The sequence below is a fragment of the Panicum virgatum genome, chromosome 8N (assembly GCF_016808335.1).
Source record: "Panicum virgatum strain AP13 chromosome 8N, P.virgatum_v5, whole genome shotgun sequence".
Taxonomy (NCBI): domain Eukaryota; kingdom Viridiplantae; phylum Streptophyta; class Magnoliopsida; order Poales; family Poaceae; genus Panicum; species Panicum virgatum.
The window spans coordinates 41,612,363-41,625,827 of NC_053152.1; the positions used below are offsets into that span (position 1 = coordinate 41,612,363).

At 50.0% G+C, this 13,465-nt stretch overlaps 1 protein-coding gene across 1 annotated transcript; it reads left to right on the forward strand.

Moving 5' to 3' along the window:
- Positions 1 to 2,059: 2,059 nt before the first annotated feature.
- Positions 2,060 to 4,331, forward strand: LOC120686089 (E3 ubiquitin-protein ligase SIRP1-like). Its single transcript, XM_039968248.1, has 2 exons — positions 2,060 to 2,609; positions 3,448 to 4,331. The coding sequence occupies exons 1-2, from the start codon at positions 2,371 to 2,373 to the stop codon at positions 3,806 to 3,808; spliced, it is 600 nt and encodes a 199-aa protein (XP_039824182.1). The 5' UTR covers positions 2,060 to 2,370; the 3' UTR covers positions 3,809 to 4,331.
- Positions 4,332 to 13,465: the final 9,134 nt, after the last annotated feature.

The following is a 13,465-nucleotide window of genomic DNA, read 5'->3' on the forward strand; positions in this document are numbered from 1 at the left end:
CGCGAGCCCCATTCGCAGGCGAGCACTGAGCCGCGCTTGGCGTGAGGGAGCTCAGTCGCCGCGAAGCACCACACGGGTGAGCGCCGCCGTGGATCGCACTGGCGGAGCCGTCATCGCGCACGGAGAGCTCTGCGGCCGCGAGCAAGCGCCACACGCCGACGCGCGTGGGGAGCTCCGCCGCCGGCCACGTTCGCGGGCCGTGCTGGAGGCGGGGCCGAGCTCGCGCACCGGTGTTGGAGGTCGATTTGCCGGCGGGAGATCTCGATTCGCCGGCAGGAGAGCTCGATTCGCCACCACCGCCACCCCTCCTTCTCCGGCGAGGGCTGCTACCCCTCGCCTTGTTCTCGCCGCTGCCGGCTGCTGCCGCTGCAGATGGGCGCGCCGTGAAGCAGGGGCAGGGGAGGGGGCGAGGCCACGAGGGGCCGGCCGGCGACGGCTAGGGTTCCGCTCCCGGCCGTAGTGGTTGCGCCGCCGCCATGTCTGCTCCGGCTCCGTCTTCTGTCGTGGCGTGCGCTGGGTCGTCGTCACCGGAAGCGTGGGCAAACCGAGGAGGATGAGGCGAGGGGAGCACATTTTAGCTAGACTGTTGGACTACTACCTAAAATTTGATGGTTTTCTATTTTTACAAAGAAGTATAATTTCTAAATCTAGTTAACAAAATAGAAGAGCTCTTGGAGATGCTTTAATAAAAAGGAAAAAAAAAGTTCGTGCCGTCTTCACGCTGCAAAGAACTGACTTGGATTGTGGAGCCGGCTGGGTGCCTTGGCTCCAGGCGCAAGATGATCTATCAGACTGTCACCGTCAGCGGATATCATCGTCGTCGGGGGGCTCGGGATATCATCATCCGCGGCGGCCGGCTTTGCGTTGCTGTGGTTTTGCTTCACCGCCGCTCACACGCGGTGGTGGGACAAACCGGCGGCGTGCAGCTTGGCGCTTGGGGCCTTTTGCCCTGCTTCGGGGTAAGGATGCGCGGTGGGGGTCATCACACGACACGAATTTGCGGTTGCATTGCACCCTTTTTCCCTTTAATTAATTCAGACCACGTTTAGATTTCAAAAAAATTTCAACAATATCCATCACTTCGAATCTTCGAACACATGTATGGAACATTAAATGTAGTTCGAAAAAATGACTAATTATATAGTTTAACCGTAAATGACGAGACGAATATTTTAAGCCTAACTAGTCCATGAAGCATGAACATTGATTGTCAAATAACAATGAAATTGCTCATAGTACCAAAACTCAAAAAATTTCGTGAACTAAACATGACCTCAAACATTTTGTAAGTTGGCAATGGCAAAGGTAAAAGGCAAAATGTTGCATATGCATATCATAATGAGAAAATATGTACTAAATTTATATGGGGGGCGGCGGGGCAACGTGTTTTCCTTCTCCTTTCCGCCGTCACTGTCAGGCAGGTCCGGCTCCGACCCTCGGAGGGTGGTCTGGTAATTTCGCCACGGTAGCATATATCCCATTTTGGGAAAAAGTCTATATCACCCCCTCAACTATGGGGTTGGACTACATAACCCCCAAACTATGAAATCGTCTATATCACCCCTGAACTTTCCAAAACCGGTCAAATTACCCCCTAAATCAGTTTTGAAAAATTATAGTAAATCACAGAAAAATCATAAAATAGAAAATCGAATTGTGTTAGACTCCAAATGAGTAGATCTACACAATGAACATATAATATGGTATGATTTAGTATATTTTTTTGCTGTAGCTTTAGATCTATGTTTTTCTTCATAGCTATAAAAAACTGTACTAAAGTATACCATATTATATGTTCATTGTGTAGATCTACTCATTTGGAGTCTAACACAATTCGATTTTCTATTTTATGATTTTTTTGTGATTTAATATGATTTTTAAAAACTGATTTAGGGGGTAATTTGACCGGTTTTGGAAAGTTCAGAGGTGATATAGACGATTTCATAGTTTGGGGGTTATGTAGTCCAACCCTATAGTTGAGGGGGTGATATAGACTTTTTTTTCCTCCCATCCTGCTAGTGCATCCTGCTAGTGGGAGACGTCATGGAGCGCGGCGTCGTCTTCCTCGCAGTTTCCTCCCGCGCCCGCGGTCCACCACGCCACGGTCGTCGTCTTCCTCCCCCCGCACCACCACCACCACTTCCTCCAGCCGCGTGTCACCGCCACTATTTATACCCGAACAAAGATCATCACCAGGAAGTTTCACGGTTACTACCACGGCTGAGGGGCGCACCACCTTAACCACCAATCACCCAGCTCCCGCGCACCGAGCTAGAGGAGCAGCAGCTAGGACCAGCGCCGAGGAGAACCCCGGGTCCCACCGCAGCCGACCGCCGGGAAGGAGGAGGAGGAGGAGCTAGGGACGGAAGGATGCTTCCGGGCGTGGATCTTGCGCGGCGGCGGCGCGTGCGCTACCGCGGCGACGCCGCGTCCTCGGGCGCGGGGGAGCACCACCACCACCTCCTCCACGCGGGCGCCCACCGCGCGGGGGCCGCGGCCGTGGCGGGGCCCGCGCTGGCGGCGCGCGCCCGGCTCGAGGAGAAGCTGCGCGGCGCGGCGCTGCCGCTGCCGCTGCCGCTGCCGCCGCCGGCGTCGCCGTGCCCGTCCAGGTCCGTCGCCGCCTCCCTCCTCCCTCCTCCCTCCCCCCTGACTGCTCACGCTCCCCTTCGCCGGAAACATACGTGCCGCGCCAAAACCAAGCGACTGGACTGGACAGAGCAGACAAGATCGCCAATTCTCTGCTCCGCACAAGAAACCTCTCAGCTCGTCGTGGCGAGCTTGTCGGATGCGACCATGGTGCCTGCCTGCTGTGCTGAACGCAACGGTTTCACTGAATTGTTTTAGTCAGATAGATGATCGAGCAGTTCAGGTCGAATCGAAGTTGCCGCTGCAAGCAGATATCTCATTTAATTGCAGATTTGCAGCAGTAAAAGCTCAGGCCAAGCCGGTTTGATGGCGGCATCGGCTGGAGGCTCCGGATGACGAGTTACTTCCATGTCCGTTGCTGTCTCAACTGTGCGATCAGATCAGTAGCAGAAGGTAGGCGTAACAGCACCCAGCACCACACATCACAGGATTTTTAGTATACCTACCGGCTACCGTTCTAGAGGAATCAATCATCTAGGGCCTGAATTATTGTGATATCGCCACTGCCTTCTCTTTTTGAGGACCGAATCTTGCATGTGCAAGCATGTGACGAGCGAGAACACCTTCCTGAATCTGTTCGAATCAGATGAAGGGGCAACCACAAGGACGCTGAGGTGATAGAAAGTTAGAAACTAATCTCGATTATATGAGAAGATCTGGGTCCCCTTTCGATCGCCTGATGATCCAGTCATCAGTGTGCTCTGTTTTCTTGAAGCACTTCTGGTATGATGCATGATCTGCTCACTGCCTGATGATGTTCTAACAGTTTTGTGCTGTCTTTGTGCGTGCCTACCGACGCAGGTGGAGCCGGTTGATGGGCGAGCGGGAGGGGAGAGCGACCTCCGGCGGTCGTCGGAGCCACCAAGACCACCAGCAGCAGGCCGAGCTCGGCGGGGCACCGCCGCCGGCCCCGACCTCCGCGGCGCCGTCGGGCGGCGGCGGCGGTGACCGGCGGCGCGCCGAGCTGACGCGGACGCTGTCGATGGTGGACGTGTGCGCGGTGTGCCTGGACGAGGTCCGGGAGCGGCGGCAGCGGGTGACGCGGCTGCCCTGCTCGCACAAGTACCACTCCGAGTGCGTCCTCCCCTGGCTCGCCATCCACCCGGACTGCCCCTGCTGCCGGGCGCTCGTGCCGGCCGCCGCCGACGCCCTCGCCGCCTAGCGCCGCCGCCGCCGCTGCTGCTGACGTGGACCTGTTCTGCTCCGGCCCTCCGGTGACGTGGCACGTGGCACGTGGCACGTGGCAGTCCAGCTCTGCTTGAGGCTGCAGCTATACTGCAAGTCTGCAACTGACAGGAGCTCTCTCTCTCTTTTTTTTGGTTGGTTTGTTTTAGACTGCAACTGAAAGTTTGTTTTTTTTGTTTTTTTTTGAAAAGCAACTGAAAGTTTGTAACATAGAGAACTGTAGATGCAGGGTGTACAGTGGTTGGAGTATTGGCAGATGAGCTTCTGAATCCTGATGCTGTGTCTCTGTTCAATTCCATGTTTTTTGCAGGAGCTGTGGTATGTGTTCGAATTTCTGGGAATAGTTAGTTTTGACACGTCAGCTAGTAGGGACACATGTAAAATAGTGGAAGAAATTAGTGGGTACATTTGAAATTGAGATTTCCTCACTAGTACGAACAAAATTTCCTATCTGCCGAAATTTGAACTTGGCAGTGAAATTTTTGGAATTTGTTCGTTCATTGCTTTGGTTGGACTAGAATTAGATTTTTCTGGCCCACGAACATCAAGCCCAACCCGCTGCCGTTCGACAATTTTGGAAATGAGGTGTCGATGGAAAGGAAACTTGAAAAAAGAGAAACACAAAAAAGAAAAGAGAGAAAGAGATACGGCATGCTATGATCCTGTAGAACTTGTGGCGAAAATGTCCACGGTGGAGGTGATGGATGTTCTAAATGTGGTGCCGTGGTTTTGCCTGAACTAGCAGCAATCTCCATGCGTGCCACCTTCACATCTTGCTTAGTCCAATGGTTTTCTTGAAAAAACAGGGGCATCGGTCAATGTAGGAGCTGCTCAGCATATGCTCTTGGTAACTCCCGTTCGTTGGATTGGGCACCAAAACGGCAAAACCTGTCCTTTCGACGTTGCTCCAGTGAAGTACTCGCTAGTACTGATGAGGTCTTTTGACTTTTGTCCCGGTTTCTAACAATATTTAATTCTGGTTTTGGAACCAGGACTACCAGCACGGGACTAAAAATCCTTTTGATCCGAGTTAGAGCAACCAACCCGGATTAACTATCCAGGACCTTTAATCCCGGTTGGAACCACCAACCAGAAGTAAAGTGTGATTTTTAGTTCCGATTGGTGGTTCCAATCGGGACTAAAGCTCCCCACTGCCCTCTAACCATTGGACCTGGGACCAAAGCCTTTGTTGATCCCGGGTCCAATAGTGACCGGGAGTAAAGTGTTGGACCGCAGGTCATTTCTGTAGTGACTCCCTCCATTTGAAATATTAGATCATTTGACATTTCTATATTCATAGATTTTAACATTTAAATATACATAACATTACGTAGCAAAAACTATAAATTTAGAAATGTCAAAACAATCTATAATTTGAAATGGAGGGAGTATATCTCAAAATATTCTGATTGGAAACATGACGGCTTCCTCGTGTCATTGCAAGAATGTTATTATAATATTCGAAAGCATACTGTTAGGTTTCATAAATAAACATAGTGCTAATTTTGATATGGATACTGAGAAAGATGTCAGACCTAACTCATAATTGCCTCTGCTTAATAATGGGTTTGTATCAAATCCGTGTGCATTTGATATGAACAATTCGAAAATTCAAATAAAACCAAGTGTTATCCAAATTCATCTTTTTTTTGCTCGTTTTTTTGTCTTTACGTGAGGAACGGATAGGCATTATGCAATTCGTAAGCATGCTTGCTTAAGACCACAAGCAGCACCTAGTTAAGCCCGCACTAATTAAGCCAAATCCAGCCTCCTCCTCTCCCCCACGCCACAAGCAGCACCGATGCCGATGCTGGCTGCCGTCACCTGCCTCGCGCGCCGCCGCCGCATGCACTGCCGTGCCGCGGCGGCGCCGGAGCTCGATGACCTGGGGCAGTGCAGCCCGGGTGACCACCGCCGCCGCTGGCGGGACGAGCCGCCGCCGGCCGTCGGCATGCCCGGGTGCGAGCACGCCGGGCTGCCACGCGCGCCCCCGCCGCATGCTTCAAGGAGGCAGGGACGGCGCCGGGTCCCGCCTGACGGAGGGTCGCCGGCGGCGCTGGGCTCCCGGCGCCGGCGTCAGACGGTGGCGGCGGGCGCCGATCAAGCGCCGACCGAGACGGAGGCCCGCAGCCAGCCTGGACCGGGCTCGTCATCAGCTGCTGCGTCTTTGAAGAAGGCGCCGGACGCTGGCCGCGTCGCGCGGCGCGCCGGGGAGGAGACCGCGAGCGCGCCGGCTCCGGAGGCGGCGCCGTCGCCCGTGCTCTGCGCGGTCTGCCTCGAGGAGGTGCGGGGGCGGGGCGAGGCGGCGGAGGCGGAGGCGGAGGCGGCGACGACGACGCTGCCGTGCTCCCACTCGTACCACCCCCGGCTGCGTGCTGCCGTGGCTCGCCGCGCACGGCGCCTGCCCGTGCTGCAGGGCCGCCGTGCCGTCGCCGGAGAACTGACCAGAGATCGATGGAGCATGAACGTAGGAGTAGAAGCTTCTGAAATTCTTGCATGCATGTAAATTACTACTGAATTAGCGTTATGGTTTATTATCTGGGAAAACATGCCATGGAGATTGAACTCGAAAGATTTTCCTTTTCGCGGTGTTTCTTCTCTTTCCGGGCAAAATATTAGTCCTCATCTCCATGGAAAAGAAAGATGTCGTGGGTTGCGATTCGCCTCGCGGCCGGCACGTGGACCCGATATTTCGCATGTACATATGACTAGACGTGTTATCGTGACCTTTTATATTCGAATCAACGGTGAGAATTGATCATGGATAGGTGACAGTACATAAGGTAGGCAAAAGTGAATCGACGGTTGGATATGCGATCACACGTGTTATCATGACCCCTCATTTTTTATTCAATGGTAAGATCGATCGTGGATGGGTGAAAGTACATCGGGTAGGTGAGGCGAATCAAAGATTAGACTTTTTTTTTTTGAAGCTTTATTGATCTTAGACAATGATATAAGATGACTCTATTTGATTTGCAGCGTGCTAGTGAATAGTAACACTTTGACCGCTAATTACGGTGTCAAACAAAGTCAGTTTACAAAACCAACTTCAGAACCCCCGCGCCAGTGACCCTAAAGAATCTAATGAGGTTTTTTACCGCGCGATTTGAGGATGGTTACTGTAGTATCACTGTAGCAAATCATCGATTAATTACCGTCATTAGATTCGTCGCGAAAAGTTACACATATCCCTAAAAAGATTTTGCAAATAGATTTCATTTAGCACAGTATGCATGCGAGATTCTAAGCGCTAGATAGCGCTTGGGAAACAAACAAGGCCACAATTATAATAAGATCCAACCCGACCTCTAAATAACTATGATATACACAGCCTATAGAGTAAAAGAAACAAAAAGGGCGACATGACAAAAAATTATACCGTAGTAAACTACAACAAACAATTTCATTTTCAACTCATTGCCTCCTTTATTACCATAGCAACACCTGGACTTCGAATAAAGCTCCCAAGACAACGTCACCAACGTGGAAACGGTACGCGCATGCACCGCCAATACAGTGACCCAACTAATTAAGGCCAGATCATAAATTTTCACCTTAGAGAGCAATTCTTCGGAATCCAAACAATGCCTTCAGTAAGACCATTGCCAGGTACAACCAGTTAAGGTCAGACCTTGAAATTTCTTCATGGCACCGAAGAATTAGTACTGAACAAGTAGCACATAGACAAAGTCACCTGATGGTGTCCCCCTTCTTGCCAAGCCAATGCTACCAAACGGACCAGACTTGGCCAACTTCAAACAGCCACAAACTCCAAGTCTAGCAAATCATCTGTAGCCTCGTCTGCCGCGAATACTATACTACAAAGTGTCCAAAATAGATACATGCAAAGTCCACCTGAACGAAGTGAAGATGGAACTCGTCTTCGGAGTAAGAGAATCCGCAGATTGAAACCAAGATGACACGAGCCTCTTGATTTGCGTGGAAGACACATGCGAAAATAGAATAAAGATGTCGTCACCAGAAGTAGTCGCGAAACCCGGAGCTAGCCTCTCCGTCGTCGAAGTCGGAGCCCTCACGACGAGAAACCGCGGGAGCACCGCCGCCGCCGACACAGCGTCTCCACCAAGCACGCGAAGCCGACAGGCGCCACCGCGCCATTAGGTCGCACCGCGCGCTCGCGGACGGCCGTAGCCGCGCCTAGGCACGCCTCCGGGGTGACCGTGGACGCCGCACGCCAAGCGCGGACGCCACCGCTGTCGGGCGAAGCCGCGCCCGGACCGCCAGCGCGGCCCCAGGCAGACCGAGCCGCAAGGGGACAGGAGATCCGATGGCATGCCGGCGGCTTGCCCGTGAGAGGACTCTGCCGCCGCATGCCCCCGGCGTACCGGAGGATCGGGGGAACGCAGATGTCCGGAGCCAGCCGCCGCGGCCGCCATGGCCAGGGCATCCCCCGAGAGAGCGCGACGGGGAAGATTAGATAGATAAAGAGGAATCAACGGTTGAGATAGATCTTGTAGTCACATGTACATGTAGTTTCACATTTTCTGCACGACCTCATCTATAAAGCTTATGCTGATAAGGAAAGAAGGATGACTCCTTTATACTCAATACTTCTCAAGTTTAGGATCTCTGAGGCCTCAAATATGGAAATAGAAATCGTCTGCAGTTAAATAGAAGTGTAGGCTCTCTCGAGGTCGAGGCCACTAGTTTTCATGCCATATTGAATTGTATGCACTAGTCTATTCAAAACACAATTTTAATTTAATGGAAAAAACTCTAATACTACAAATGTTGCCTTAAGCTATGATAAAGATTATTATTATTCCTACGGAACGAGGCCCAATTAACAAAGCACGAAGCCCCACCCACCAGGGGCTGGAGCGAGTCCGCCCCCAAACCCTTCCCAAATATGTAGTTTCACATTTTCTGCACGACCTCTTCCTTCTTGCGCCTACGTGGCTACGTGGTCGGCGACCACGTCCATCATCTATAAAGCTTATGCTGATAAGGAAAGAAGGATGACTCCTTTATACTCAATACTTCTCAAGTTTAGGATCTCTGAGGCCTCAAATATGGAAATAGAAATCGTCTGCAGTTAAATAGAAGTGTAGGCTCTCTCGAGGTCGAGGCCACTAGTTTTCATGCCATATTGAATTGTATGCACTAGTCTATTCAAAACACAATTTAATTTAATGGAAAAAAACTCTAATACTACAAATGTTGCCTTAAGATATAGATTTATATTCCTACGGAACGAGGCCAATTAACAAAGCACGAAGCCCCACCCACCAGGGGCTGGAGCGAGTCCGCCCCCAAACCCTTCCCAAATCCAAACGCTCCACGATCCCTTCGACTGCTAGGACTGCCGCTCATGGATCAAGATCATCCCCGCCGCCGACGCCGGCACCGCCGCTTCTCCGGCGAGGACCGCATCAGCGGCCTCCCTGACGAGCTGCTGCACAGCATCCTCCTCCGCCTCGGCTCCGTCCGCGCTGCGGCGCGCACCGGCGCGCTCTCCCGCCGCTGGCGCCGCGTCTGGACACACCTCCCCGAGCTCGTCTTCGACAGCGGCAGCTTCGAAGACGCGCCCCCGCCGGCACCGGCCTCGTTCGCGCGCGCCGTCGACGATGCCCTCGCCGCCTACGCCACCGACGGGCCCGACACGACCCTGGGCCTGGAGGGCCTCGTCATCGTCGTGCCCACCGCCGCCGGTGGTGACGTCCCGGCCGGGCGCGTCGCGCGGTGGCTGCGCTTCGCCGCCGGGCGCGTGGCCGGCGAGCTCGTCCTCTTCATGCCGCGGCCGAGGATGCCGCCGGACGAGACGGAGGCCGTCCTCCATCGGGCGGCGCTCGAGCTCCCCGCGTGCGAACGAGCGAAAACGATCGCGCTCCGCCTCAACCTCGGCTGGCGGCTCCGGCTCCGGCCGGCCGGCGCCTTCGCGGCGCTGACCTCCCTGACGATACTCTTCGCCCGCATGGACGGCGGTGAGGTCACCGCCCTCGTGTGCACGCGATGCCCGCGCCTGAGGAACCTGCGGCTCGGCGTCGTTCTGGTCGGCGATCGCGGCATCTCCATTCGCTCCGGCTCGCTGCGCTCGCTGAGCCTCAGCGTCGCGAGAACACGGCGGCTGGAGGTCGCCACCCCAGGGCTGGAATACCTGTACGTAGTGGGAGCCATTGGCGAGGCTCGCGTCTCTGCCCCCAAGCTTGCAGGGTTGGTCTGGTCGTGTGCCACCTACGACCCTCACCGCCACCGGTTCGAAGACGCCGGCCGCCGCCGCCTCCAGCTACTAGACGTCGGTGAAACTTCTGCAGAGGCAGTGATGCTGATGCAGAAATTCGATGGAGTTGATCAGTTAAGACTGGGAGTCTGTATTCCACCGGTGCGTTGGTGTCATCAGAATCTCCTCAAAGGAAATTGCTTCATTTTTTCTGATATAATGATCCAGTGATGGTTACTTTGTCTCTGCTCATGACAGGGAGTAGAGGCATACAAAAGCTTCTTGAATGACACAACCAAGCTGCCCAAGTGTCAGACTCAGACCTTGAGCATTACCATACCGTGGAGTTGCCATGGTTTGGCACCAGTCATGTTGCATCTCCTGAGGAGGTGTAGCAGCACAAAGAAGGTTTCCGTACAAATGTTTGATCTAAGTAGCTACTCGTCGGTAATTTCTACGCACTCTACCTTGTGTTGAGGGGCAGCTGATGTTATGAGTATGTTTGTTCAGTGTATTTAAAAAAAACAAAGGAAACTTTGTTGGTTACATGGGTAGCTGTTTACGTTCGTTTTACTAGACCTAGCTGAGTTTTTTTTTCACAAATTCTCCACTAGTTTTATTGTTGTTAAATTCTTATTTCCAGTGGCTTCGTTGCCCGTCATATTGCCCTTGTCGCTTGGAGGAGAGTCGCAGGATTGATGGCATTGATCTCAATTCACTTGAAGAGGTGGAAATCACGTCCTATAGAGGTTCTCAGGAAGATTTATTGGAATTTGTGGAGCAACTATGTAGATGCAATGCACCAATCCTCAAAAAGTTGTTCTTCAGTCATACAATGTTCTCTGCTCCTTCTTCACAAACCAAGGCTCTATTTGAGAAGATCCGTAGCATGTGCCATCCAAAAATTGAAGTCGAATTCTATGACTTTATGGATAGGGCATGGGTGCGTTTCGACGGTTTCGACTGATTACTTGCGGCTCATTAAAGTAAGGAAATATAATGTAATATGGTACACTCTTCCAGCTATTTGGAGGAGCAGAATTTAATTGTCCAGGACTTTTCAGGATATAGTCTGTCGGTGGTGACCGGTTTATTGAAAACTTTCGGACATTTTGAATTCATACCCACTCCTTCCTCCTAGCCAGCATGTCTTCTCATCTCTATGCATTTTGTTTTCAGATTTACTCCTCGTCAATCGACTAAAATCTTACTTATCCATCAATCACCAAGATTTACACTAAAAATTGAATGAAGATGAAGATTCAGGTTAGGGTTTGGGGGTTGGGGGGCTTACCTAGCATGTTATCTGGGTTGTCTGGGAAATTATACTATGATACTTTAGCAGCTTCTTGTATTTGAAATTCCCTGTACAGAAAGTCAGAAATGTTATTCAGCTTCTTGCATTTCAGAACTTCAGAAGCAAGACTGTCGTTCAGCTTCTTGCATTTTCCTTACAGGTTTCATCATACAGCTTAGCCCAAGAGAAATAAAAGATGCAGCTAGCTGATTACTCCTCCTTAACTCATGTGGAAATTTTGCTTCGAAGGAAAAAAAAAAAATCCTTCCTTTACAGTTTAAACCAGTCCGCAAGGCTAAATGCCATTTTTCTAGACTCTGTCAGCGTCGGCAAATCACGTGGATGACCCACTGGCACAGGCACAACTGAAACTCAGTTTTGTACAGGTTGGGCCTTGGTACACATCGTACCGAATTGACTGAGCCCGATTAAATTTGGCCCAGTAGATTTTTTTTTATTTTACGTGGTCCAACTCGGAACTGAAAATTCGCTGGGGTCATGAATGCTTGGCGCCATTGACTTTCTCTGGGGAGTTTCAATCTTAGCAGCTACTATTTTTCAATTCGAATATATTTTGATTCTCAAAGTGATCCCCCCTTTCTAAATCGTATCCATTTTTATCCTAAATTAGAATTTTATAGTTTTGACCAAGTCTATAGAAGAATGTATCAGTGTATAATACCAAATAAATGCTGTTCCATGGTTAAAGAAGCTAGTTTGATGTTGCATATGTAGGTGTTTCACTACCGGAAAACCTAGTTTGCCGTGTGCCGAAATGTTTGCCATGGGCCAAACGTCGGGCACACGGCAAAGGCATGGTTTGCCGTGTGTCATGAATACAGGCATACGGCAAAGGTTCAGCACACGGCAAAGACTATATATGCCGTGCGCCAGACCAAACGGCCCACGGCGAATCTCGGACACACGGCTAAACATGAATCTTTGCCGTGTGCCTAAAAGAAGACACACGCAAAGATGGCGGCCAGTCACGGCGTTTGGCTGACTGTCCCCTTTGCCGTGTGCCTCAATAAAGCACACGACAAAGATTCTGTTTGCCGTGTGTTTTATTTTGAGCACACGGCAAAGGTGTACCAAAAGAGTTGAATTTGGACTCCGAAAATTTTTTGGTATAATAATACAGGACATTTTGCTCAATGCTAAACTTTGGTAATTTTTTCGATATATTTGCTATATTTAGGTATTTAATGTCAGTAATCGAATTTTTTATGCTTGTACTGGAAGTGTTTTGATTAGTGAAGTACAATGTATATAAAATTGATAGACATAATAGCGAGTCCAATGTGAGCATGTGTGGTAGAAACGGAAGTAGATTTTGGAGATCTTTGTAACAAACCATGATCCGGAACGTTTCCCGAATCATTTTAAAATTCTAATAAAAGTAGACAAATTCAGAAAATTATGAAATTTGTTGTGCTGTCATTATTTCATGTGTAGATACTATGAAAAAAATTTGGAATGCTTCGCATAAGTTTGCCCGTACAGTAGTTATGAATCGAAACATCTGCACAGAATATCCATAGAGTCGAGAATGAGTCGTATAGGTTTGTACTCAATGTTACGAACGAATTGGCGGTTCGTTTCGAAACTTTTTCAATTTGCAAAACACAGCTTAGGTAGTTTAATGGCATAATTCGGTTAATTTTTGGATTATTTTGCTAATTATTAAAAAAATTCAAGTAATCAATAGCACATGATCTATTGAACTTGAGCTTCAACTGCATAAAATAATAGTTCTTTTTCTAATACAATCAAAGAGAATGAAATGTTGAGTCAGATTATCATGGTACGTATAAAATTTGCAAAAGCTGAATAACATAAAATATTGAAACAAATTAATTGAAAACGATGTATTTGTTGATATTAAGTAAATAAACCTTACAATCACATAAAATAATAGGTTTTTTTCGTTTGGGTACACGTTAAGGCATTGTAAAGTATAGTGACAATTTTTGTTAACTTTAATTTGTATGTATTTTGGGTAGGTACAGCTTATAGAAATTGTTTTAGAATAAAAGTTTGAAAAATTATTTGCCGTGTGCCGCACGGGGGACACACGGCAAAGGAGCCCTTTGCCGTGTGCTTTAGATCTTGGCACACGGCACCTTTGCCGTGTGCCAAGATCTAAAGCACAC